Below are 25,499 nucleotides of genomic sequence, written 5' to 3' on the forward strand. Positions count from 1 at the left end.
TACGTCTCCATCTTTGTGTTACAGATGGCAAGGTGTGAAGTGGTGCTGACACACCTGCTTTCCCAAGGTGACCTCCTGTGTCAGTTTGCATGAGCCCCCTTATGCCGAGGCTCTTAACTGGTGCTGAGAACACACACTGTGCAATGTGCGGCATGACAGTCGGCATCGTCCTGCCGCCAAACAGCAGGGGAAGCAACTGGCATTCCATCAAAACAGTTTCAGATGGCTTCTTACACTGTCTGCGAAAAAAATCTGGGAGTGGGTGGGTCAAGGGACAGGAGAGAGAATTACGTAAATCCAGGGGGAGATAATTATATTGTCTAAATGTCAGAGCTTTAATATGAAGCCGTAGCTGTTGCTGTGTGATGTTGAGGAATTTGTGCTCCTTGTTTCTTGGCTTCTTTTCACCTTTTCATGTTGAAGGTGAACAGTGAAGGGCTCAGTGCGTGTTGGCTTTACTGCGGTGCTGCCTGGTGCTTGTTCCACCCGTCGCAGCTCTCCATGGGGCTTGGGTTTTAGTGGTGTGGTTTTAAATAACTGGTTGAAATAGAGCCGGTAGTAATGGTCCTGCTGGGAGCAGAGGAGAGCCTGGGGTTATCCAGTGACGTATCTGCAAATGGCAGTGGCAAATCTTTTGGTAGCGGAACAGTCGCTAAATACAGCACTCGTTTGGTGACTGGGGTGAAATCAGAATGAAGCGTTGCAGGGTTTTTCCTTCATCAGCAAAGGCAACGGGAGTGCAGACCTGCCAGGTTTGGGGTTGGTGGGGGGGGGACAGTCTCACCACAGGTCCCTGTGGCTGCTGCCTGGCAGCTCTGTCCTCATCATCCTCGTCAGCAGCCGGCGCCAGAGCTTGGCCCCCCCAGACTGAGACTTTGCAGGCAGGTGTGAGCCCAGGGGAGATGCTGGGGCGCTGTGTGGAGCCAGGAGCAGGTCCCCGGAGGAGGAGGCGGCGGAGGGTGAACTTCTGCTTTGCCTCAGGGTCTCCCTGGCCCGTGGGCTCTGCAGTCTGCATGGGGGGAAATGCCCTACCCTGACCTGAAATGAAGTGGGCGACGCACACACCTTCAGCCCTTGTTTGGTCAGCGTTATTCCTTCTCTCTGCTTTTTCCTTCTGGGAGGGGAGGCAGGAGATGCCCAGTTGTCCGTCTGTCGCCCCCTTGGCTGACCCAGCTGTTTTTCTGTACCCCCAGACAAAGGTGAGAACGGGGAGCCCTACCAGAGGAGGAAGGGTGTGGGGGCCAGCCTGCCAGACGGCCCCCCAGTGTTCCCCGTGGCCAGGGACGGTGCCCCATCGGCCGGCAGCAGCAGCTGGAGGCGGATTATGCTGATGATCCTCGCTATAACCATCCACAACATCCCAGGTAAGTCCTGTCCATCTGTCCGTCCCTCTCTGCTCATGGGCAGCCGCTTCCCGGGGTCGCTGCCATCCCAGGAGGCTCATACAGGGCTGCTGCCTTCTTGCCCTTCTTTTTCTTGCTGCTCGCAGGTGGCACTCGCCAAGTGGGTGCCCGGTTGCCTTTTGGCAAGATCTGTCCCATCGAATCTTGCTGTCTTGGTAGGGCTGAACCGTGCAAGGTCTTGGCAGCAAAACTCCTTACGGGGAGGGGGCCTGGGGGGAGCCTGTAGGCTCAGGCTTGAACATCTGCAGCCTCGCTCACTACTGCCAGCCTGTTGTGGGTGAAAATTGTAAATCTGAGAGTACATTGAGAAAGACGACACTGTAAAGACAACAAATTCTGGTCTCTTTTAGTTTCTCTTCTGATCTCTGTACCAGCAAGAGATGCGTTTTAAGGTGCTGCTTCTCTGCGGGAATACATACGGTTGGGGTTTTCTTATTTGAGGGATGGAGTTTGCCATCAGATGGAAAATTGCAGAGCCCTGAGTCTTAGAGGGCTGCGTCCTGCCAGGGGCTGGGCTTTGACACTATGGAAAAAGAGGTGATAAGAGAAAACAAACCCTGAGATAAATTTGTAACAGCTGAGGACACTCAGCTGCTTTGCAGTTCTTGGTGATGTTGAAAGTAAAAAATACAAGGCAACCTTTCCCAATGCTTGCGTTCCTGGTTTCCTCTCCCCTCCCTCCTCCTCCTCTTCTCCTTCCTCTCCCCTTTTCTTTCCCCCTTCTCCGCTCAGTCTCTGCCTGTTTCAGGTTGTAGCTTGGGTTCAGGTGGAATAGGAAAACACTTTTCTACATAACTTGGATCTGTAAATGTGGGGAAAAACGATGAGTGCCTTTGGAAGAGCCGTGTTTTCCGAGCTGGGGTGAATGCGTGGCTTGTTGGCAAGGAGGTGGCTATTGTCAGCCACGAGAGCTGCAGCAGCTCAGGGCTGGCTGTAACCGTCAGAGCTGGGGAGGGGGCAGCTGCCTCGTGGGGTCATGTCTGCTTGTCTGTTCTGAGAGCGACTTTCATCCGAGGCCAGGGCATCCGTCTTAAATGCCATCGCTGGCTGGGCTTCCCAGGTGAGAAGCTCCGTTACGGGTCTGTAATCCTAGATTCTCTATTTCTCCCCCTCCAAGGGCACTCCAGGGTTAAATGGCAGGAAAAAAACGAAGCTAACAAGTGGGTTGCCTCGGTGTTGGAGCTGGGCTGTGCCAGCCTGGCTGCAACTTGCTTTCTCTGGGCAGTAATCGCTTCCTTCCAGCCAGTCATCAGTTCCCAGCACCCTTGGGTGCTCCTGCTCCTACAGCTTGGGGCACCCAGTCAGCCAGGCTTTTGTTACCCTGAGAGTGTGTGTGAGTTAATATTTCACTGCACCTTGTGTGTGTGATGTGCCTGTGCATCGCCAACACGGGCTGTTTCTGTACATTAGCTCTAGTCTTGGTCAGCAACAGCAAAATAATTTTCCTCTTTTCATCCTTTTTTTTTTTTTTTTTTTTGGTTCTAGATAGATAACTCGGATGCCTTAGTTCAGCTCCTTGTGTTGCTGGGGGAGGCAGATGCCTGGCAGACAAGGCAAGTAGGAGCTTTAAATTAGCCACACACGCAGAAAAAGGGGAAGCATTTGCACCGAGCGAACTGTAATTGGATTTCATCCTTCAAACAAAGTGTCAGGGAGCTGGGGTGAAGGGCTGGGTGGCATGTGCATCGGCTGCCTCAGGCTGTGTCAGCCGGGGATTCCTGGCTCTGTCACCAGCAAAAAAGGAGGTTTTGTAGAGGAGTGAACAAAGCATCACCTGTAGCAATAGGTTAATGGCAGCATGGCCCTGGCTCCCGCAGGGACGCCAGTCTAACCTTTCATTGCTTCTGCCAGAGCACAAAGCCACCCTTGGACAGGTACAGAGGCTCAGAAATTCTCTCTTGCATCTTAAAGGTCACAATATTAAAGCTTAATATCCAGAGAGGTGTGGGGGAGCGGTGGCCTGCAGATGGTTCTGCTGCTCAGCCCCTGTCCGGAGGCTTCACTCAGCTCGGTGGGGGTCTCTGGGTCAGGGTGGGGCTCTGTCCCTACCAAGCCCTGTCCCCAAAGTCCCCCTCCTGCTCTTTTCCCATCAGCATGTGCCTTTCCAGCAGCCTCACAGCGCTGTTGTGGGGCTGGGTGGGTGGCAGTGGCTGTTTGTGCTCGGTGGGGCCGCTCACTGATGGCAAAGCCCAGCACCACCGTCCTCCGTTCAGCCGGGATTTGCCCAAATCCAGAGGTTTCATGTTGTGGAGGCTGGACTTGAGCCTGCGTCTTCCATCGTGCAGCCCCGAGCCCTGCCTGAGATGGCAGGGTGCCAGCACCGATTTCGCCCTAATAAATGATTCAGGTTATGATTAAACCGCGAGCTGGTGGCCTGCTGTGTGCATTACCAGGGTCTCTGGTCTTTCCTGCGTGAGGCAGATGCTGGTCCAGCTCTCGGTGGGCAGCGGGACAGGGCTCAGCTTAGCTTTTGCCAAAGGTCTTTTGCTTTCCCAGCAGATCCCAGCAGCGCCAGTGGCATTTCTCCGATCTGCTGCGGCCCCTGCCTGCGGCGCAGGGTTTGGAAACACTGTAATGCTCTACCTCAATTATCATCCCCGCCAGCAGAAAGGCTGACACTATAATTAGTGCAGGCTCCTGCGGCGTAATGACACCTCGGTTTAGCATGAGGGGTGGCAGTGCCTGTGCCGGGGGAGGAGGAGGGAGGTGCTGAGCCGAGAAGTTGGGGATGCTCAGTGCCTCAGCACAGCTGCCAGGAGCGGGTAGCCGGCTCACTGGGCCCCTGGGCTTGCAAAACTGCTCGCTTTGATGGAAACCCGCGGCTCTGGTGCTGCATCTGCTGCTCGCTCTGCTTCCCTGCGAGCCCAGCGCACTTGTGTGGAGCCATCAGAGGTTGTCCAGGTAGTTCCCAAGGGTTTTGTGTCCTCGCCTTGTCTCCATAACGCTTCATAAAACTTCACATCCCTCGGTGGGGAGTGCAGTGCTCGGGTTGCTGCAGCAAGGAGGATGCAGCTGCAGGGGGGGAACTGCTCCTGTTCGTGCTCATCTTGCTGCGTCTCTGCGCTGCCCAAGTGCCTCTGACGGGCTGGAGATGGGCTTGCTCCTCTGAAACGTGCGGTGTTTCACATCTGAGCCCAAACTTTACCAAGTCCCTCCATCCCGTGGGTAAAACCCTTGCAAGGACTGGGGTCTGTCCCTCTTCTCCTCCCCCACTGGTGTGGCACGGGCTCTTAGAATCGCCAGTGAATGGTTTTATTTACTTTGAGCCCCATTTAGGGATGAACATGTTTCAGTCTTGGCAATGCATCTATCTTTGGTTTCGGGCAAATACGCTGGAAGCCGGTCGATGTGCAGGTGATAGAATTGAACATAAAGACCAGTCTCTTGCATTCAGTTTGTATATAGTGGGCTCTGCCGGCAAGCAAAAGGTTTGGTAATTTGTTCCAAAGCTGTGAATGGCAATGCAAAGAATAAATTGATAATGACAGGAGATGCCAAACTGTGGAGTATTCCTGCTAATTAATATTCATATATGCTGGGTTTAGTGGAACATTAATTATGTATTTAATCAAGCCCTGTTTATTCTGGTTTATCTTTGTACCTTGGGTGGCTGTTATGCTGAAGACTTCAGATTAATTAAAATGTTACTGGTGTATCACAAATAACAATTACCGAGGTGTGAGTTGAACCGCCTTTCTCTTTGTGCTCGTTTAGAAGGGAGGAGGAGAGCCCGGTAGGATGGAGCTTGTGGGGCTGGGGTTCTGCTACCAGCTTCCTGGGAGGGGTGGTCCTGGAGGGCTCTGCTTCACTCTGAGCTGAGCTGTGGGGATGTCCCTGCTGCGTGAGATCGGGGGGAGTCCTCCAGCATAGAGGTGCTGCAGGAACCCCCAACGTTCACGCTGCTCTAGGTGAGATGGAGGACAGGTCCAAGGCCATGTTCTGCAACCATCTAAACGCCCCAGGGGTCTCCCTGGAGTCACGGTGCTCACAGGGGTCTGTGCCTGCCTGGGACCCTTGGTGGCTTAACCAGAGCCTGAGTCTGTCCATTCCCGGTGAGTGTCCGTACATGGCAGTGGACACGCTTGTGTGCAGGATAGGGAAGGATGCAGATGTTTCCTCTGTCGGGTTGTGGGATGCCCTGCCTGCCTTTCTTTCCTCTGGCAGTTGTGAAATGCACGTTTCTCTGCCACAAAATCCGCTCAGCTGATGGCAGGCACCTGGCTGGGATCCCGCTCGCTGCAGGGACCGTGGTGCCCCATCCCTCCATCACCCCGAGGAGCATCCCTGCTGGCGCACCCTCCTCTGCTGCCGCTTGCTTCTGGGGAAGGCAGCGGGGCTGATGCCGGGGCCGGTTGCTGGCAGGCATGAGGTGATGCTTCTAGCCACCCTAACGTTGCCAAGGAAACCTGAATTTTCGTTTTTCTTGGCTATGTGGTGGGCAGAGCGGGGCAGCCCCAGACCCCGGGACACGTGGCAAGCCCATCCCCAGGAGCTGCCAGCAGAGCTGGAATTGTTCTCTGCTCCAGCCCGTTCCTTCCTGCAAGAAAATATCCTGCTTTTCTGTATTCAGTCCTATCGCTCTGTGTTTGCTCCCTGATTCTATTTCTGCCATGTTTCTGCCTCAAGTGTCACCGTTAAGCGGAGGTGTCTGGGAGGGAGCAAATGGGACGTGGCAGCGGCGCCGTGCTGTGCATAGAGCTGCCAGGTCATGGTGTGAGGTGGCACTGATGTCCCCTGCTTGCCCCCCAGATCTCGCATGGCTCCACCTGAGGCTTTCTGTCCGGTTCCCGTTTCCAGAAACCCATTAATAAGCTAGAATACATATTTTTTTAATGAGAAGGAACAAAGCAAGGAGCAGGACAAAGTGTGTGAGCTAAATACGGAACAGTTTCACCCTTGGTGGTGAAGGTGCTGCAGGGAGGAGGGAGGGATGTGGGGGGGATTGCTACAGGCAGGAGGGAAAAAATTTTGAATGCAGAAATTTTTAGAGGATGACATCTATGGGAAGGACGAATGAGTCTCCTGGGAAGCTGCACTTTGTCGAGGGGGAGGTCCCTTTACCCCCAGGTGACAGCGTTGCAGTTCATCCCCCTTGGGACTGCGCTTGGAGATGGCAGCAAGAGGCACCCAGCTGCACCACGGTTTGGCACCGGCACCGTGCTTTGGCGTGCAGCAGTGTTCTCGGGGACCTTTCTTCTCTGCATGCCAAAGAGGGAGAGGTTTAGCCCCAAAACTTGTAGGTCAGGGTCTGGCCAATGCTTGGAGTGGGGGTGAGACAATGCCCGGGGGAAGGTATAGCCTGGTGCCGGTGCAGGGGAGGGGGTAGGGATTTACAGTGCTGGCACTGTGCCGGTGTCCTTGTCACGGGGCTGGCATCAAGGCACAGCTGAGTCCTTTACTTATGGTGGCAGTTCCTCACGTTGGTGACTGATTTAAGCCAGGCACCTCCTGCCCATCCCTGTGGCAGCTCTGTGGCACCTCTCTGTCCCTAAGGAAGGTAAAGCAAGTGCTGCTGCCACTTTGCTTTATCCCAAGGAAACGGTGGTACAAGGGAAGTCTGCACCAAAGGATGGTAAATGTCAAATTGATTTGAAACACGCTTGTTTGCAGCTTTGCCTGGGCAGGAGGATGGTTCAGCTGAGTGCCCTTGGACCAGATAGCGTGAGACCTGCCTGCTGCCCTCCGCACAGTGGGATTTGGCTGGGGACAGCCCCAGGAGTGCAAACTGCCCACTTACATACGGGAGCTGCCTGGACACTTGCTTTTCTTTATGGCTTCTTGCAGCTTTAACCAGTTTCAATGTCCTTTTATGTGTCTCCTGCTTTATGGTTGTCTGCGGGAGAGGAGCAGGCAGCAGGTTTTGGTGCTGGTTGTTGGCTGAGAGGTGTTTTTGTGCTAGCAGCTTGCTCTGCAAATGGGAGCTGAACCCCTGAGCTGCTGCCACCCTGCTCCACCAGCTGGGATGCTGCTAGCTGCAGGTGGAGGAAGCTGGTGGGGACCCCAACGTTGTCATTCCTTGGCCCAGTCCCCTGTTGTGGACATCTCTAGTGGTGGACAGTGATTTAGTCCCATCCATCACTCCTTAGCCAAGTGGTCTCTGTCTGCATTGAGGGCTGTAGGGGTGCGATGCTGGTGTGCAATGTGCTGCTTGATTGTCAGCTGGTGGAGACGTGTCCAAAACAAAATAGTATCTTCCCACCGGTGAGGAGGGAGCTTCACAGTGAGGTTTGTACCTCACTGTGGTTTGACGCCTCCCAGGTGAGCATCCTGCATGCATGGAAGTGGTTTGACAGTCCAGGTTCAACATGCTCTGCCAGCGAGGTGGGATGCTGAAGGCTGTAGCTTTTTAAACCTTAAGCGAAGTCAGCAAGGTTCAGACAGAGCTTGTCCGTCAGACCCAAACCAGAGCTGGTGTTTTCTGTGGTGGAGCTGGTCCTCAGATGATGGTGAATTTGAGGATACAAACAGATTGCCTGCTGCTGAAGGGGAGGGTGTGGGGAGAGGGGTTTGTGGATGGCTGCAGCAGCGCAGAGGTTGCATACTGTGCTGTCAGATTGGTGTTCCTTGGGAGAGGGTGATTTCCAGGCTGGCTGCTTTGTCATTAGCAAAAATTGATTGGATTCATTCTCCTGGGACAAGCACTCCCATGCACTCTGCCTCCCAAGAGAAGGCTGGAGCAATGAGTGTGCTATTGCATCTGAATTATAAAGAAAAATTATTATTTATATGAATATTCTCAGAAATCCATTAAAGGTTGGTAACATTCATTTTGAATGATGGGGGTTTTTTGTTAGCCTATTAAAATTGAGACTATTTTACAATTGTTGACTTTAATATGCATTCAGTACCCACTGGGGTTCAGCAGAGCATGAGAGTGGGAGCCATTTAGCTGTGCCGATTAATCTGTGTCTCATCTGTGTGATGCTTCTTTCTGAAATTACAGCAGACCTCCTTCCACTGTCACTTCTCCTGGTTGCATTGCTATTAACGGTTAGTCTTGGGTGCTCTTGGAGCATTTTTGGGTTCTACTGAAAGGCGTTATTTTTAGTAAGAAAAAGGAGGAAAAGATTTCCCTGCAGCTTGCATTTCAGACGAGCAAGTGAGAAGGAAGCTGTGGGTAAGGGAGGATGTCTGCGTGTGCAGTGGGCGTGTTGTGCAGCAATTTGATGGAGTTCAAGTGCTGTGGAGGGTCAAGGGGAGCAGAGGAGAGCACTAGCCCTGGGACCAGCTCAGCCTGCGCTCGCAGCTCAGAAGGATGGAGAGATGCACTGTTTGAACAATCATGAATTTTTCACAGTGCTTTCTGCTCCGGGGAGTAAAACCAGCCTGGGATGCGGCTTTCCGAGGCTGCTGCCCATCGCGTCTCAGATTTGATTTCTGGAGGGACCCTTTGGGCGTGGATGTGTCAGGGATGAGTGGCTGTTGTTGACAGTGGTGCTGTGATGTGATGGCCCCGCAAGCGGCCGGGGTGAGCAGAGAAAGGTCAGATCAGATGTAGCCCACGAAGACCGAGCTGGGTGCTCGGCTCTAACCGGAGTGTTTGGTGCGGCGGTGACTCATGTGGGATTAGGAGCAGCATGGCCACATGCACGTGCCTGCTCCAGGAAAGGTTGCTTTAACCTTTCATTAAATCTCCCATTAATTGTCACCTCATCAGCACGTATTTTGACATTTTCATCTATTAAGCACCTCGATGGGTTGAAACGACTTGCTCAAAGTCATTAAGCTGCTGTGTGAGGGGATGTAAAGAGCAGGGTGGTGGTGGGGTGAGGTGCAGGCACTGGGTGAAGGATGCGGGTGGCAGCCCTAGCTGCGGGTGATGCTCTCAGTGGCTGCGGGATGGCTCTGCCCCGCTCCTCTGCTCAGCAGAGAAAGTTATCATCTGCAAAAACCTGGTCCTGTAAAGGTGGAGGCTAAAAAGAAATCCTGTGGGCACAACAGGGCTCTCCTGGGTGCCTGTGCATGCTGTGCATTGCTGTTTCCATGTCCTCTGCGTGCACCCAAGATGTGGGTGCCCCTCTGCAGAGCAGGGCTGTGTCACTGCTGGGGCTGGGAAGGACCCTGGCCCTGGCTCTGGGCTGCTCTCAGCTCTGTGGCCACCAGCTCAGCTCCCTCTGGACTTCCGCGTGCTCCTCCTGGGCAAACAGAGGCTGAGGCTTCGGGTCCGGGGTGCCTTGGGAAACTGTGCGTAAATAACAGCCTGATGTAAATGTAATTTCATGTATTACGTGGGCATGGTTGGGAAGTTTTCCTCTGCAGCCTGGAGGTGTCACAGCCCATCACACTGGCACCATTAAAGGGGGGGGTGAGTGTGGGCAGGGGGGTGAGAGTCACGGGGTCTCTAATGCCCCACTGACAGCAGCTCGTATTTCAAAAACTAATTTGTAGGCAGACACCTGGAAAGCCAGCAGAGAGCTGATAATGTACATTTATCTCTGCGGTATCGTTTTGATCTGGTGATCAGTGTTTTGTAAGCGCTTACAGCCACGGAGGTGACAAAAGCCAATTAAACACAGGATTTTCACCAGCTGGAATGAAAGTCCACTGAAATATGCATGTGAAAGCTCCTTTTCTTTCTTATTCCCATCAGATCTCGCAGGTCTGTTGCATTAAACATCGCTGAGCAGTGGCCTGAGAAATCATTTGTGTGCTAGAAATGAAACATTAAATACCTGTGATGGATTCAGGTTGTGTGGGGTCAGGGAGAGCCTGTTCCCAGCACGGGTCAGTTCCTGCTTTTAGGGTAGTTCAGGTTTGTTAATTTGGGAAAGAATTTTCTTCTTCCAGAGAAGCATTTCCATGAGGAAGGAGCTTTGGGATGTTGGGCAGTTATTCTTTAACATCAGGTACCTCCGGTGTAAGTGGTGGCCGCATGCTGCCTCTTCAGCTCCTGCGAAGCTGTTGCAGCTGGATGGATTTAAAGGACCATTTGCTCCATGTCGTTGTGCTTGAGTGAAAAGGGGAGAAAAGCGGAGTGGGGTGGGGATGTAGGTGGTCTGGCTCCTGCGGGATAAACCAGGAGGTGGCGTTAGGGGAATTGCCTCATGCTGCTCAAGTTCCACCTTGTTTGATGGGCACAAACCCTCAAACAAGGCCATGGGCTTCTCTTGGGCTGTTTTTTCCACCCATATCTGTTGCCATGAGATGCTCAGAGTCACCTTATGTCACATCCTACCAGGTTTGCTCTAAGCACCTCAGGCTTCTGGTCCCTTCCTTGTTGCAAACCCTTCCAGCTCGGCTGGTAGCACACAGGTGGGTTCACTGGTGTGAGTGCCCAGTTCTGGAGGCTTTTTTCAGACAAAGCTCCTGTGGAACCGCCTGGGACCCCACCGGGTAAGGCAGTTGGTACCCCTTGGGGGTTAAAGTCCCCCTTTAATGGCATTTTAACTCCGTGGCATCGCACGCAGCAGTGTGGTTTGGCTTGCTTTGTGTCCATTTGCTGTTAAGCACTGGCAAGCTGGGGATTTCGACTGTTTGCTTTTCCAGGTGATGGCTGGCTTGACCCTGTCATCGTCTGCTGTTTTTCATCATCTCTTGCATAACCTTGATGGGACCTGTCTGTGAATCCCTGGAAAACTTGGGGGCAAAGCTGTGCCATTAGTTTTTATCTTTTAAAATCAAAGCGGTGGAGTTGAGCTGTCTGGGCACGTCAGAAGCTTTTGACGTGTTTCACCTTCTTTCAGCTTAGTGTATGCACATCACGGCCCTCAGCCGCTGCTGAATTGGTGCTTTATTAATGCTTCTAACGAGGAAGCTCCTGGGTTGTTTGTAGAGCTGTCCCTGGAGCAGGAGAGAGGAGCCGAGCAAAAGTGCGATGCAGCAGCAGGCCTGTGGTGGCTTGCCTGCAGTTCCCTACCCAGAAAGGCAATTTTTGTCTGTTTTCAAACCACCCGGCTTTGCTGTACGCCCCAGCTGCTGCCGTCCCCACAAACCTTTATCAAGTGTTGCCCCCACACACCTTTTTTTCCCCCCCACAAACACGGAATTACCTGAGCAGGCACTGCAGGGCTTCCCACCGTACCAGCCGTGCGAGCTGGCAGCTCGCTTCCCCATGAGCCCAGCCACGCTCTCATGTTGTATTTGTTTCCTTCCTCTGGGGTGTCACAGTGTAAAATAGCACCGAAATGGGTTTATTTCTGCTATTGCTTTTTTCACAGCCGGCATGTTGGAGGGGCAGTGCGGTGTGGCTCTGCTGGGTGGGATCCGTGGGGCTTCGCGGCTCTGCCTGCTCGCTGCCTGCATCTGCCCGTGGTTGCAAATAGTTGTGAGGATAATGATTGCCCGGGACTGCTTTGTCTGAGCAGATTAATCCAGCTGGTGCCTTGGGTTTTGTTTTCTCTGTCCTGTCACTGTCTGTTGGCGGGGTCAGGATGCAAGTGCTGCGTGGGCTGCGGCATGCGGGTCTGCCGGGGAAAGGGGACCGGGCCACTTCCCCATCCCACCGTACGTTCCTCAGACAAAGGCTCTTGTTCGTCAGGAGCCTGGGGAAGAGAGGGGACAAGTGAATAATTCATACCACAAATAATAATACGTGCTGCTATAAACTGCAAATTAATAATTTAAATTTTATCTTTGTGTTCTGATGAAAGGATTTTTGGTTAAGGTAATAATTAGGAGTGATGTGGCCCTGTTAGCTGGCTGCTAATGCAGGGCTGCAGGGAAGGCATAAACCAAGTTGAAATCCTGCTTGGCCAATGTCACTTTGTCACTACTCCTGTTGGCCTTGGGATCTCTACGGACAGCTTGTACATGTGGCTGAAGGGCTCCCTTCAGGTCAAGCACGCTCCCTCTCTTTAATAATAATTCATGACAATGTAACACTCGAGGGACTCCCGCGCCTTTGCTCTGCCCACACCACCATCTGCTGCTGCTCCCCGCACCCTCTTCACGTACACGTTTAGAGGACAAGGACCTCTCCAGGGTTATCTCCCACCGTGGCAACCCTGCCTGAGCCCAGCGAGCCACGTCCCGCCTGGGTGAGCTGAATCAGAGCCAAACTCCAAGGAGCAGCGATCTTTCACAATGAACTGCGGCTTGCTTTGGTTTCCCTAAGGAGCACGGCAGCCGTGGTGGGTGCCATGAGCGTTTAACCAGAAGACGTAGGTGTGTTGTACGTGCGTGCACGGGCGGCAGCAGTTCCTAGCGTGAGGATGGAGAACCTTAACGTGCTAACAGGGCAATTCATGTGGGTCTGTAAAAGGCACATTTCTCCTTACAGCCCTTAAGGGAATTGGGGCTGGAGAGCTGGGGCTGTGGGCTTTCCAGGGCGGGGGCGGGGGGGGGGGGGGTGTAGCATCACCACGCTCTTGTGCTGGTGCCTTTTGCTGGGAGTCCTGGGAAGCAGGGAGGGTGCTGCTGGCACCCCGAGGAGCAGCCACGTGGGCTGAAGCAGGTGAATGGTGTCCCAGGGTTCCTGCACTGCACGGGGAGGTGGAAATCCAGCCAGGCAGCTACGTACGGGGAAGTCGTGCTGGAGATCTGGGTGCTCTCGCTTGGAAGAGCCTGTGGTTATGGATGTGGAAGGGAAATGTGGTGCGGAGAGCAGCTGTCAAGTGTAAGAGCACTCGCAGCACTGTGCCCAGGACCTCTGGTCCTAGGGCAGCCGGGGCTCTGGGGGAAACGCCTCGTACTGGGACTGGAGCTGGTGGGATGTGCTGCCGCGTGCGTGCGGGTGACAGCTAAGCAAGGCCACCTCGGGAGCAGCAGTAGGGTTTTTGTTGCAAAGTGAGTTCCGCTGCTTTCTGGCTTGGTTAAGTTCAAAAAGGAAAAAAGGTCTTTCTAAAACGACATTAGCCTCCTGCTGGCTGGTCTTGTAATGGTGGATAGCTAGAAACACGAAAATCACTGAAATCTGGTATTCTCCGCACTTTCTTGTGCAGTAATGGCAAAATGATGTTACCTAGAGGGAACTGGAATTCAGTCTTGGGGGAAAATACTTAGGAGTTTGAATAGTGGCAACAGGGGCATGCTTAAACTCTCATAGAAATACAAACCTCATTATAGCAAGATTAATTTCCCACTAGGACTTTAACAGTTCTTCAAAGAGCAGGATGAATAATTGATGTCATCTTGGCATCTGTAGTACCTTCCTAAAGGAAGCATGTTCGTTTGCTGACCCAGGAGAATTAGCTTTGTAAATCCTCGCAGGAGGAGATAATGTCACTCCCGGCTCTGCTGACGCTGCTGCCAGGCTCGAGGTGCCGGTGGGGGACACGCGGCCCCAGCCTTGCAGGCAGAGCATGGGTCAGTGGATGCAAAGCCCGAAGGTACGTGCAGCTGTTGCGATACCTGGCGTTACTGGTGAGGCGGGCTCGGGCAGCCCTCGATCAGCCCAGCGGTGTTCCCTTCCTTTAAGCAGAGGATGCTTTTGCAGCTAACCCTGCCAGCGTGTCTCTGGCCTGGCATCTGTGTTGGTGCCCACGGTCCTGTGTGTCATCAGGTTTGAGTCAGCTCATGCAAAGGGTTTTCTCAGCATTACAGACTCTCCTTTGGTCGCAAAGAAAGACACTTACTGCTGTTAAATCCGTAATTCCTTCCATTTCTTTCAAAGCTCTGCAGGCACAAACCTCTGCTGAGCCGTGCTCTCCGTATCTGCCCCAGAAACCTGATGTCCCCGGCAGGCAGAGCTGCGGTGTTTGTGCTGTAGGTAGAAGTTCTTACAAACCCTGCTTTTCCTCTCATCTCTGCTCTCCTTCCAAGATTTTGCCTCTACTCAGACGGCAGGATCTGTGAATTGCTGCTTGTTTTTATCATCGCCACGGATCCTCCTCCTCCTCCCCTGCCTGTCTGGGAGGGCCACGCTGCATCCCCAGAGGAGTTTCCTGCAAGGGTAATTTTAAGCAAAGACACCCATGGGTGGGTGATGGGTGGGCTGTGCTGCTGGCACCCTGCCAAGTGCATCCTCTCGGAGAGCAGGAGGCGTGGGATAAGCTAACAGGTAACGAGCCGGTCTGTGTTCCCCTGTCACTGCCATCCTAACCTGCTTTTGTGCATCAGGAGAAGGGGGGAAACCAAAACCCTAACACCTTTGATGCTGTTCCACAGGAGCAGGCTGTCAGGTCTGCCTGCGGCATCCCCGCACGCTCTGCCCGCTGCCGCATTCGTATGGGAGACGAGACCGAGCAGGGAGCAGGCGAGTGGCATTGCTGCCTGCAAAACAGACACGTGTTATAGCCGTGATCCCAGAAAGGCACAAGCTCTGGGATGCTATGACGTCATTTGCTTTATTCCTGAAATCCTGTCTGTGCAATGACAAACTGATTTGCAGAGAAAAGCGAATTTTGTTTAGTGGATTCTGTTTTTTTGACATTCCTGTAGGATATTGTTCTCCATCCCCTGCCTATTTTCTTGCTCTTTATGTCATATGACAGTAACATAATAACTGGGGTTAATTTACTTGCTGCTATAATTTATCAAGGCCCTGTGAGTGATGCTTGCTATTTACTGGTTTGGATTTCTAGGGAATCTGAAGGGCTTTTATTTTCAGTTGGTTTTGTGAACAGGCCGTCTCCCAAGGATTATGAGTGGCTTCCCACAGTGGCTGTGAAGCTCATTTCATGCTCGAAACCGGAGCCGAGGAGGGCAGGATCTCGGCGAGCCCCGTGAACCCGGACTCTGGCTTTGCAGGGGGCGGTTTCTGGCTGCTGATTGAGATGGAGAGCAGGCGGCGAAGGGCTGTGATCCCTGCCTGGCTGCATAAGCTGCCTTGAATAGGATTTAAAATTGCAGCCTGCTTAATTTCACCAGGTTCTTTCAGCTTGCCAAGCTCTCGGAGACTCGGGTGGTGGGTGATAAGGGAGAGATTTGATGGGATGGGATCAGCCATTCCGCTTTCAAGTTGATCCATTGAACTTAAGGCTGGCGTGGCATTTGCAGCCGGAGGCGCTGGGGGACGAGCCCCCCTCTGTGAGCGTGGAAGCGGGCACTCGGCGTGGCTGGCCGCTCCGGGCAGGGCTGGAGCCCGTGGTGCTTCTTGGAAAGTAGATACTGGAGAACGCAAAAGCGATGAAACAATGTTCAGTGCTGTGGGCACTGGCAGAAGGCGATTTCAGATCAGGGAAGGTGGCCAAAAGCAGATTTCAGACCAGGGAAGGCAAAGCAGCTTCTCGGGTGATTTCGATCTCTCTTAGTTTCCCAACTTCTGCGTAGTTCGGGGTTTCATCCCCTTTGATCAGACACATACAGACCATCACTGCCTGCCTGAGCAGCGAGCCTGGGCTGCCTGGAGCCGTCTCTGTTAGCGACTGAGCCTTCTGCTTTCAAAGTAGAAGCACCTCTTCAGTAAATTTCTCCTTTTTAAAGTTCTTTTTGTATTTTCTACGTTTTTCTTGTCCAGGTCTTTGGTATCAGGGTTGGTTAGGAACTGGCAGCCCAGAGCTGCATCCAGGTGCCCCAGGACCATCCCACTTCTGCTGTGGGCACCTTGCTCCTGCCAGAGCAAACCTTCCTCTCATCCCTGCCAAGAAGAGTTCCCTGGGAAGTGCAGCACTGGGCACTTTTTGTTTGGGGTAGTCCAAAGGCAAGACACCCTCCTGTAGCCCATCTCGGGAACCCACGTGGTCCCCTCAGCTTTGGCCTCTCCAGGAACATCCCGGTGTGAAGCTCTCCATGTCGCAGAGGAGGATATGGATCAGTGCTGGGCTCATCCCAAAGCCCATCCCAGCCAATTCATGTGCTCCTGTGGATTAGAGCAGATGGGAACATTGTCACTGTCTTCCTGGCTCAATGAGACAGAACATCTTGTGCTGTTTTGCAGCTCTGCTGATGGGGCACCGAAGTGAAATTAAAGTGAAAATAAAACCAGAGCTGTGACAGCATGCTGCATGTATCGAGCCCCCTCTGCTTGCTGGTGCTTGAATGCTGGTGGCTGAGTGCTGGGGACCTCAGGCCAAGCGTGAAGGTGTCAGAGGTGCTCTGGGAGCAGCATGGCCGTCACTTTGCTTCCTTGGCTGACGTCCTCCTTGCCAGCTTTTCATCTCTCCTCAGCTGCCCTGCTCGGTGCTGTGGCTGTCGTGTCGTACCGTGCCATCACCTTCTGCCTGCCTGTGGTGCCTTGACGTGACTGGGTGCTCATCTAGCTTTGCTCTGCTCCCCTTCCCACGGTCCTTCCCTTTGCACCGACTCCTCCTTGCTGCGGTGTTCCCTCTTGGCTTTTCCTTTTCTAATTTTTTGCTGGTTGTCTTACCTGAAATGGAAACGCTTTTTGGGCTCAGAGCAATGGTCCTACTAGACCTGCATGCTGTCCTCGCTCCTGCGTGGTCCTCTCCTGCTGTGCCCATGGCTCCCATCCATGTTGCTCCAAACGTGCCCTCAGAGGCTGCGGAGGAGGGAGCTGATCCTGTCCTCAGCAACAGCCAGAAGCTAAGGGAGAGCGGAGGAGGATGGCAGCGCTTGGCCCCAGAGATGATATGAGCTCCCAGGGCAGGGAAAATGGATTTCCCTTGGCTCTGGAGCTGGTGGACGGTCCATGGTGCTATGAAGACACCCTGGTTTAGATCAGATCTGCGTATCAGATGTAGTATGTAAGGAGACTTACAGATATCATGCTTTTTTCCTCGCCGCTGCCATCAGCAGGCTACCGTAACGCATCCCAGAGCCGTCTGGCATTAATAACAGGAGTCTCTGTAGTGACCTTCCAGCACTTTATCGCTTTTCAGTCTAGAGGTTTTGAAGTTGGTTTTTGTTTTTTTTTTTGGAAAACAAGCAGAGAGGAAAACATGCCTTTGCAACGAGCACTGTTGACTTAAAGGTTTGTAGCTGATCCTTAAGTTAGCGTAGGATTAGTCTGATCCCTGGGTAATGCCTTATCAGGATAAAGTGTCTTGAATTGTAAAGCCAAGGAAGCCCAAGAGAGACAAAATCCCTTTGTTTAGGTTAAATAGAAGCATTTTCTTGACAGTGGCTGAAATTGGTCGTAGTTTTTCTTGCTTTGTTCTGCAGCGCTGCAGGGAGATGCCGAATTAACACCCAGCCTGGCGCTGTCACCATGCCAGCTCTCCGGCTCACCGGGCTGTGCGGAGCCTTTGGCTCTTCCAGCTCTGCCGCTGGTTGCAAGTGGGGCTGACAACTGCCTTGGCCACTGAAATCCCTGGAAAACCCCTCTCTGAGATGGAAGGGTTTCCCATGGGACATGTGCGCCTGCCTTCCACCTTCTTTCACATGCTAAGCTGCGGGGTTTTTGCCTTTCCCTCCGCACGGTGGCCCGTGGTAAATCCTCCGGTGGTTCAGGGATGCCCGGGACTGTGCTCCTCCCTGCCCCTTTGCTGGCGATGGTGCCAAGAACCAGGAATCACACAGGGCTGTGTATTTTTCAAGCTGATGTCCGAGCCTTCAGTGCGTAATGAGATCTGCTCTGCCATCCCCGTCTTCAGTGGCCTGATGTCCCAGTCATCCGTTTGCAGAGCCTGCAGTGCTGTGCATCTGGAAGTGGTTGACTTAGAAACATTAACCTTTCTCTTTTTGTGTCTTTGCCCACCTGAAGAAGCCGCTTGGGCTATTTATAATTTGAGTATGTGCAGAATGCCCGAGAGAGGGACTGCAACCAGAAGGCTGAGCACTGGCTGTGAGCTTTGGGTGTGGGTAAATTGGCAGCAAGCTTTTTGTTTGTTTTCCGTGAAAAATCTCTGTGTGTCTGCTTGGTTACCTGCAAAGCAGAGTCAATTCTGCGGTTTGACATCTTCTTTGAAAGAGGCTGAACGTGTGTTATTGAAGTGGCAGAGTTATTGTGTGAACTTGGCAGGCTTTTCTAAATGAAATATTTGAAACAAATCACAGCAACGGGCTGAGTACATCGCACAGTATCTACTGTCTGTCATGAGAGCCTTCCCAGGCATCAGCAGGGGCTGTGGGATGTGCAGGGGTCCCTGCTGTTCCTGGACCATGTGTGACCCCAGGCTGGCTTGGCTGTGCGTCCCCGTGGGGTGCTCTGGGCTCAGCAGCCTGTTGGCCGATTCGTGGTCGCGCTCAACCTGCCCCAGCTCTTATCTCCTCTCCTGGGAGGTGAGGACCTGGCCAAGGCCATAGCTGGAGGCTGCTGGGTCACCTCCTCCCCTTCGCACTGGTGAGCATCTCCACCATGCTGCAGCTTCCACCATCGGCTGCTTCTCCCTCTCCAAATAAGCAGTTCACTACACACCATCTGTTGATTTTAATTTCCCATAATTTGTTTCCATGTGTATGTGATCTGTGCTTTCATTAATTGTGCTGCTGAGTTTCTTATTGCATGAGATCCGCTTTGCAGTGAGGAAATTGTTGTGGTTTTCCCCCTCTGTCAAAGCCATTTCTGCTATTCACACAAAAGAGCACTTTTGTCCTTTGATTCTTGCTCTCCGAGCAAGTCTCGCTTAAGAAGAAATTGTTCGGAAGAGCAGTGCCAGACCCGTTTGTGTGGAGCTTCATTACACCCTCGCAGCCGTACCCAGCACAGCCGTTAAAGGCCTCTGGAAAGATCTGCCTCCCAAAGTTTGCTGCAGTGCCCGCAGAGCGGAGACCTTCCCCCTCGCAGTCCTCCGCAGCTCTGCTCGTGCCGTGAGTGCTCGGGTGGGTGCTGCTGGGGCAGTGTGAGCACTTTGCACGAGCGAGTGAGCCCTGCTCTGGCGTGTGCCTCAGTTCCTCTGGCTGTCTCACTAGATGAGTTACCATCCACTCGTGGTGTTTTAGGGATAATTTGGAACCTCCTTACCCCATAACCTTGTACAAAGGGTTGGCTGCTGCCGTCGTTTTCTCTGAGCTTTGGCACAAGGATCAGGGCTCTGAGGGGTTGTCGAGTGTTTCAGTTCGCCATGCTCAGCCTGGGTTTGAGGATGCAAATGCCGTGATTATCCGAGTTAGTGCTGCTTTTTATGGTGTGTTTCCAAGGCAACTGGAAATTCAGAAGACCACAAACACAGACACAGTCTTCTTCTGAGACCTTATCCTCCAGTACACAGGTAAACACTCTCAGTGACATTTTCAACCTGTTTGAATGTTCATCTGAATAGTCCCCACTGTCCTCTCGCATGGTTTCCAGCAGCTGGAGCAGGTAATTGCCTTCTTTGAAGGCAGTAAAACCCAGCCACTACACAGACAGGTTTGCTTTTGTTCTTTGATGTCCCCCCTACCCCTCTGCCTTGCTTGGAGGGGAGTGGAACCAGAAAGGCTGGGGGGGAAAAAAAAAAAAAAAAAAAAAAGGCATTTTGAGCAAAGGAAAAGAAGTACCAGTGGTTTGGTGCTTCCTGAAAGTCAGATTATTTTTTTTTTCCGGGAGGGACAAAAGAGCTGTGCCAGTGGTGGGAGTGTAGGAAAAGTTTGAGAAGGGGCAGGAGGGGAGCAGGGAAGGATGGAGCAGTTATCCCTGAGGAGCTGCATGGAGGAAGCAGTGGTGGATCACAGGTCTGCACCCACCGCCCTCCTGGGAGGGCTTCTTGGCTGGTTTTCTTTGGGGTTTATGGGAAGAACTGTAATCTAAAATTATGGGATTCACTGTAATCTAAAATAATCTGTAAGGTGGGAATTTTCTTGTAGAGTTTGGGTTTCCTTCTGCTTTGGAGACTGTCTGTACAGGCGTTGTGCTGGTATTTGGGCACAGGGAGACCAGAAACTGGGGAGGTGGCATTGCCGGGAGCCTGGTCCCAGAGACTTTATGGGAGAAGTTGGTGTTTGGTTCTTCTGCAGTTCCCTGGGGCACTGATCCATCTGCACCTTGCAGAGACACCTCTCTGCAGAGAGGTTTGCTGAGCCTGAATCTTTCTAAACAGACATTGGTGGTTTGCACTGCTGTGCTCCTTATTAAAAAAGCATTTCAGCTGGTGGGAATTGTGATCTTTTCCCCTTCAGTGCACTCATAAATACAGAAACCTCTCCTCCTTGTGTTGGCTTCCCGAGAAGCTGCTGGTTTGGGTTCACAGTGGGGAAGCACCCCGGGCAGTGTGGCAGGGTCTTGCTTTAGGGCTCAGATTAAATGCGCTTAGGTTAAAACGAGAAGGGTGACCACCTGGCCTGGCGTTCTGCTCACATCAGTCTTTGCTCCACTGAAATGCAGGAGGAGGGATGGTCTCAGGGCTTTTGCAGGGTTTGACCTTACTGGTTTTTTCCTTCCCGTTTCAGAGGGTCTGGCAGTGGGAGTTGGATTTGGGGCTATTGGAAAATCCACATCTGCGACCTTCCACAGTGCCAGGTAAGCCACAACACCGTTTCTGCCCTGCGTGCATCAGGTTTTGTGCGCGCCTTTGCCTCTTGGAGGTTGTCTGTCTGTCCCACGTTGCTTCTGTGCTGGGGTGGTTGGAGATGCATTGGCTGAAACTTGTCTGGAAGCACAAGCGTGGGCAGAGGGAGCAGAAGAAATTCCTAGTGTTGTTGCATTTTCCTAGTGGTTGTGCTTGTTAGACGTGTAAAAAGGTTTCTGGCATCGATGCCTGGTTTCTGTAATGGTTCCGTTTCTGCCTCGCTGGGCAGATCAGTGGAGCTGGGGTGGCTGATGGAGGGGGGCAGCATGTGTGGGCATCACTGCGGGGTGCTGCTGGGGGACCTTGGGTCTGCAGAGGTGTGTACAGCCCGCGTCCCTCCGGGGGTTTAGGGGGTGCTGGGCTGCATCAGGAGGCACTGTGCTGCTCACTGCCAAGGGGTTTGCGTGCATCACGCTGGGGTTTTTTTCCCCCTCTCCCTTATCTCCAGTAAACATCCCTGGTGATGCTGCCGGCTTAGCTGAACACTGGTAGCTGTTTCTGTATGGGGAGCTTCACCCCTGGGGAACTTCGGAGGAAGGGGAGAAAAACCCCTGAAGATAAGACTGAAAGCTAGAGACATGTAAATCTGGATGAGGTAGAGTGACATCTTAGCCTGAGCAAATCCCTTTCCTCGGGGCCAGCAGCAAGAGTTTAAAGGTGATTGCGAGTGGCAGAGGCTCGCAGGAGCTGGGGCACCCTCCTCTCCCCAGTGCCCCTGCCCAGTGTCTCCGTGGCTCCCTGCAAGGATGCCATCAGCTCCTCATCCTTATTCTGTCACTGCTGAGCTGGGAGCAGTCATGGCTTTGCTCCCCGTGGAGCAGGCAGGCTCCCCAGCACAGGTTCCCCGCTCTCCATGCTGAGATTTTCCATGAAGTAGCATCCCCAACAGGTAGGAGCAGCTGCTGGAGCTGTTGGAAAGTGTGTGGTGGCTTTGTTTTCCATTCCTGCCAAGCAGGGCCACTGGACTCTGTACTTGGTGGCAAAAAAGGCTCTCAATCATCTCAGTCATCAATCATCTCTCAGGCATCCCTGCTCCCGGCATCCCTGCTCGCCTGCTCCAGCCTTGCCAGCAGCCACTCTCGCCCAGCTCTGTTTTCAGCAGTGCCAGCGTTACCCCCATGCTATCAGGCAAACCCTTTTGTGCTTCTCTCTGGGACTGGTGTGGGCACGGTGGTGGGGTGTTAATCCAGCTCCTCCAAACTGCTTGGAGCATGGGGTTGGGCTTTGGGTGCATCTTCACACCAAGCGGAGCAAAACCTGGGCATGGGAGTGGGTGATGGCAGGGAGAGCCCTGCCGCCTCCCCATGCCCAGCTGCCCGTGTCAGAGCCAAAACTGGGCTGACTGGGGGCACTGCTAAAGAAATGGGAGAAAGAAAGAAATCTGGTGTGAAGCTGGAAGAGCTGCTTGCACCTCTTGGTGGCTGGCTCGCAAACGGCATCCTGCTGCCGGGGCTCCTCCACGTGCCGATACCAAAAGCTTTTCTTTTTCTGTTCGAATTAGACTCCCGGGGCTCGTGGTACACCGCCTCCTCTATGCCTTTGTTTCCCAGACCCACACTGTGGTTTATGTGGTCTGGGGACTCGCAGCACGTTTGGTCCGTGAATAACTGCCCAGCCCTTACGGCTCGTGGATGAAAGTACTGTGATGTCTCAGCCACCTTGTTCCTGCCAGAGGATCTGTGGGAGCCCTCGGGGCTGGTTTGGGGGCCCTTGGGGCTGGTTTTGGAGCCCTCCAGGCTATCCAGCCCCTTCTCTGGCTGGGCACAAGCTGTGCTCAAAGGGACCTTGCAAAGACACGAGCAAAACCATCTGTACCCGATGCCCTGTTACATCCCTGGCTGATGGGGGGCTCATCCTCACAGCGCGGGCTGGCGCTGGGTGTGCTGCCCCAGGCATTTCCACGGCAGCAGATGCCGTCCAGATCTGTGGTGAGAAAAGTAGGATATACCGTCTCTAGACACTACGTTTCTCTAACCTTTTGAAATAAAAGGCTCTTCATAAAGTCTGCAGAGGCTCTAGAGATGCTTGAACAAAAGGACTTTTTTTTTATCAGCTGCTCAGTAGAAGCTAAGAAGCCAGAAGCAGCTGGTTCTTTCTCTGTATTTACAACAGCATTAATCATGTTAGATGAAAGGTGGAGTCTGTACCATGAAAATACCAATGCAAATTTAGTCAGCTGCAAAAGGAGACAAAATAACTTCATTGCCATCAATCTGTCTGTCACTGTCATCTGCGGGCGGCCCGAAAAATTGCTTGGTGTAGCCACTCCACTGTGAAGCTATTTGGAAATATCCAAGAATAAAATTTTAGGAGGCTAATTTGCGTTATGTAGGCTTGGAAAATAGCAGTGGAATGATACTTGATGTGAGCTAATGTGAGAAATAGCTAACTCTTGACACATCTGAAGGGGAAATTGCTCCTTGGCCAATCTCAGCTCTTAGCGGACACGACAGTTGGGATCCTCCCCTCTTGTCCATTATTTTGAAATAGTGTTTTAATGAAACGGCTGCGTGACTCTGTTTACCTTCTCCATTCTGATTCTGCTTCCCCCTGGGTGTGACTAACTGCGAGTCACCGAGCTGAGCTGGAGCCGGGGTGAGCTGCCTCGCAGGAAGGCTTATTTCCAAACCTTAAATCGTGCAAAAGTATTTATGAACGCTCCGACGCTCCTGGAGCCCGAGCAAAAGCTGCAGATGCCTGGGGATATTTCCGATGGCTGGTAGATGTCTCGGGGCTGGCTGTGACTTGCCCACGCTAACCAGAGGACCTTCCTCGCCGACTTGCGCTCGACGAATGGATGCTGGCTGGCCTGGGGGAGCGCTGCCCGATTGCATTGCTCCCAGAGGGGTGAAGTCTTGGCAGAGAGCCTGTATTCATTCCAGCTCGCTGTGGGGCCCTGGTGAGACATGGTAGTGCTGCATCCTGAGGGGCTGTTCTCAGAGCCACGGGCTTTGCAAGTCCGTGGTGTGGTTGCAAAGAGACAATTAGGAAGAAAGGGAGAGCACCAGGCACCCTGCAAAGCGCAGCGGTGCTGCAGCAGTGACGCCTGGGCATTGCGAGCGGCTGGGCGCTGCTCTGGGCCGCTTTGCGGTTGAGCCAGCTCTCCAGGAGAGCCCCCGCGCACGCAGCAGCTGCAGGGTGGGTGCTGCAGCAGGGTCCCTGCCTGCCCCGGCTGGCCGGCACAGCCCCAAGTGCTTTGCTTTTTTCCTGTAAGACAGCAATGCTCCCCAGCTTTGCCTGGAGGAGGGCTAACACCCTGTTCCTGATACCTTGCAGGATCCCGCAAGGGTTTTCCTAGGCGGAGGGCTTTCCCCCTGTGCCGGTGGTTGGAAGGTTTCCCGGCCCTGCCTGCCTGCAGCAGGAGGGATGCTGTGGGGCTTCTGCCCTGGCCCTGCGCTAGGGGATGTGCTGGTCGAGCTCAGCGCTGGCTGAACGTGCCGAGGGACCGATTTCAGGTTTTAAAGCCGAGTGGGGCCAGGTGTGCGGCAGAGATGGAGCTGGCTGGGAGCCACCGTGGCTGGGGAGCACCGGCATGGGCGGTGTAAGCAGAGCAGTGCAGGCATAGATCCGCAGCTGATGGTCCGAGTCTAGGCGACACTTCAGGGTTTGGTTAAAAACCAAAAAAAAGGTGATTAGGAAGCAGGGTGGAATTCTCACGTTTTAAAACACCTGGTGCTTTGCATGTGCTGGTGTCACCTCTGCCACTCCCTGGGCTCTTGGCTCTGGTGGAGTCCTGCCCTTTACCTCTGTGCTTGCAGGACCCGTCCCTCTGGGCTTCTCCATCCACCCCATCTCCCGGAGCATCCCGGTGCTGCCTGCCAGGCCCCTGCCCGCACTCGTCCGCGTTTCTTTGCTGCCACCGGGTGTGCAAGCTCCGTTCCTGCGATCTGGCTGCTCCGCAGCTCCTCTCCGCCGGTGCCAGGGCTCGCCCTTGGATTACAGCCCCTCGCCTTGCGAGCTGTTTCATTTCTGGTTGCAGCATGGGGGGAATCCGCTTTATTTGGCCTGTTAGGGGAGGTGAGCGAAATGCGGTCCCGTGCCAGAGGAAGGTGGGTCTCAGCGGTGGGGCTGGATCTTTGCTTTTGTGCATGGGTGGGTATCAGTGCTCCTTTGGCTGGGCAGCACACTCAAGCCTTTTCTGGAAGGGTGATGTAGCTTTTATGGCAGTTTAGACAGGGCTTAGGGTGGCCTAAAGTCTGCTTTTGGCGTGTTTCCCCTGGGGGGCTGAGCCGCTGCTCTTTCTCAGGCAGGAGCATCCCTCCCTCCCTGCTGCAGGACTGAGGTTTGCTTGCCCAGTTCCTCACAAGGATAACAACATCAGAAAGTCCCATGGGCTGGCAATAGTGGCTCAGGACAAAGCTGCTGCAGTGCCAGAAGGGGAGAGAGACCCAGAGCGAGTGCGTGCCCGGGGTGGAGGAGCGATGCCTGCGCAGAGGAGCGGTGCCCGGTGTGGGGTGTGCAGCGAGCCCTGGGAGGGGAAGGTCCCCTCCAGATGTGAGCATGAGCCGCTCCTGGCTGCCTTCCAGGCAGGAAGGTAAAGAGAAGGGCAGCCATGTCTTAAAAAAGCTGTTTTACCTCCCCCTCTTTGCACACCGTAGTGTGGGGGTAGGAAACCCTCTCCACCTTGTGTGGCTGATTTAACAGGAACCAGATGGAGCTGCTGCTGGTGAGACCAGGATGGGCTGAATTTGCCTGTCCCTCGGCGGCTCTGCCGATGCAGAGTGGGCAGAGGTGCAGGCAGGGGTGCGGGCAGGGCTGTCCAGCGCTGGTGTGCTTTGGCAGTGGCCTCCCTGGGGGGGCTGTGTGTGGGAAGAAGAGGGGCCAGGGCAGGCCCCTGCTGCTGGCCACGCTCTGCACATCTCCATCCCCAGGGCTGCGGTGCAGGGCCAGTGCC

The 25,499-nt window shown here is 53.6% G+C and overlaps 1 protein-coding gene across 1 annotated transcript in view; it reads left to right on the forward strand.

Moving 5' to 3' along the window:
- SLC39A11 (solute carrier family 39 member 11) overlaps window positions 1-25,499 on the forward strand; it is a 98,505-nt gene that overhangs the window by 52,090 nt on the left and 20,916 nt on the right. Inside the window, exons 6-7 of the mRNA XM_056362057.1 lie at window positions 1,194-1,364; window positions 20,487-20,556. Coding sequence (XP_056218032.1) covers window positions 1,194-1,364; window positions 20,487-20,556 — 241 coding nt within the window. The remainder of the gene's footprint in view (window positions 1-1,193; window positions 1,365-20,486; window positions 20,557-25,499) is intronic.

Source organism: Falco biarmicus, chromosome 1 (assembly GCF_023638135.1).
Source record: "Falco biarmicus isolate bFalBia1 chromosome 1, bFalBia1.pri, whole genome shotgun sequence".
Classification (NCBI taxonomy): domain Eukaryota; kingdom Metazoa; phylum Chordata; class Aves; order Falconiformes; family Falconidae; genus Falco; species Falco biarmicus.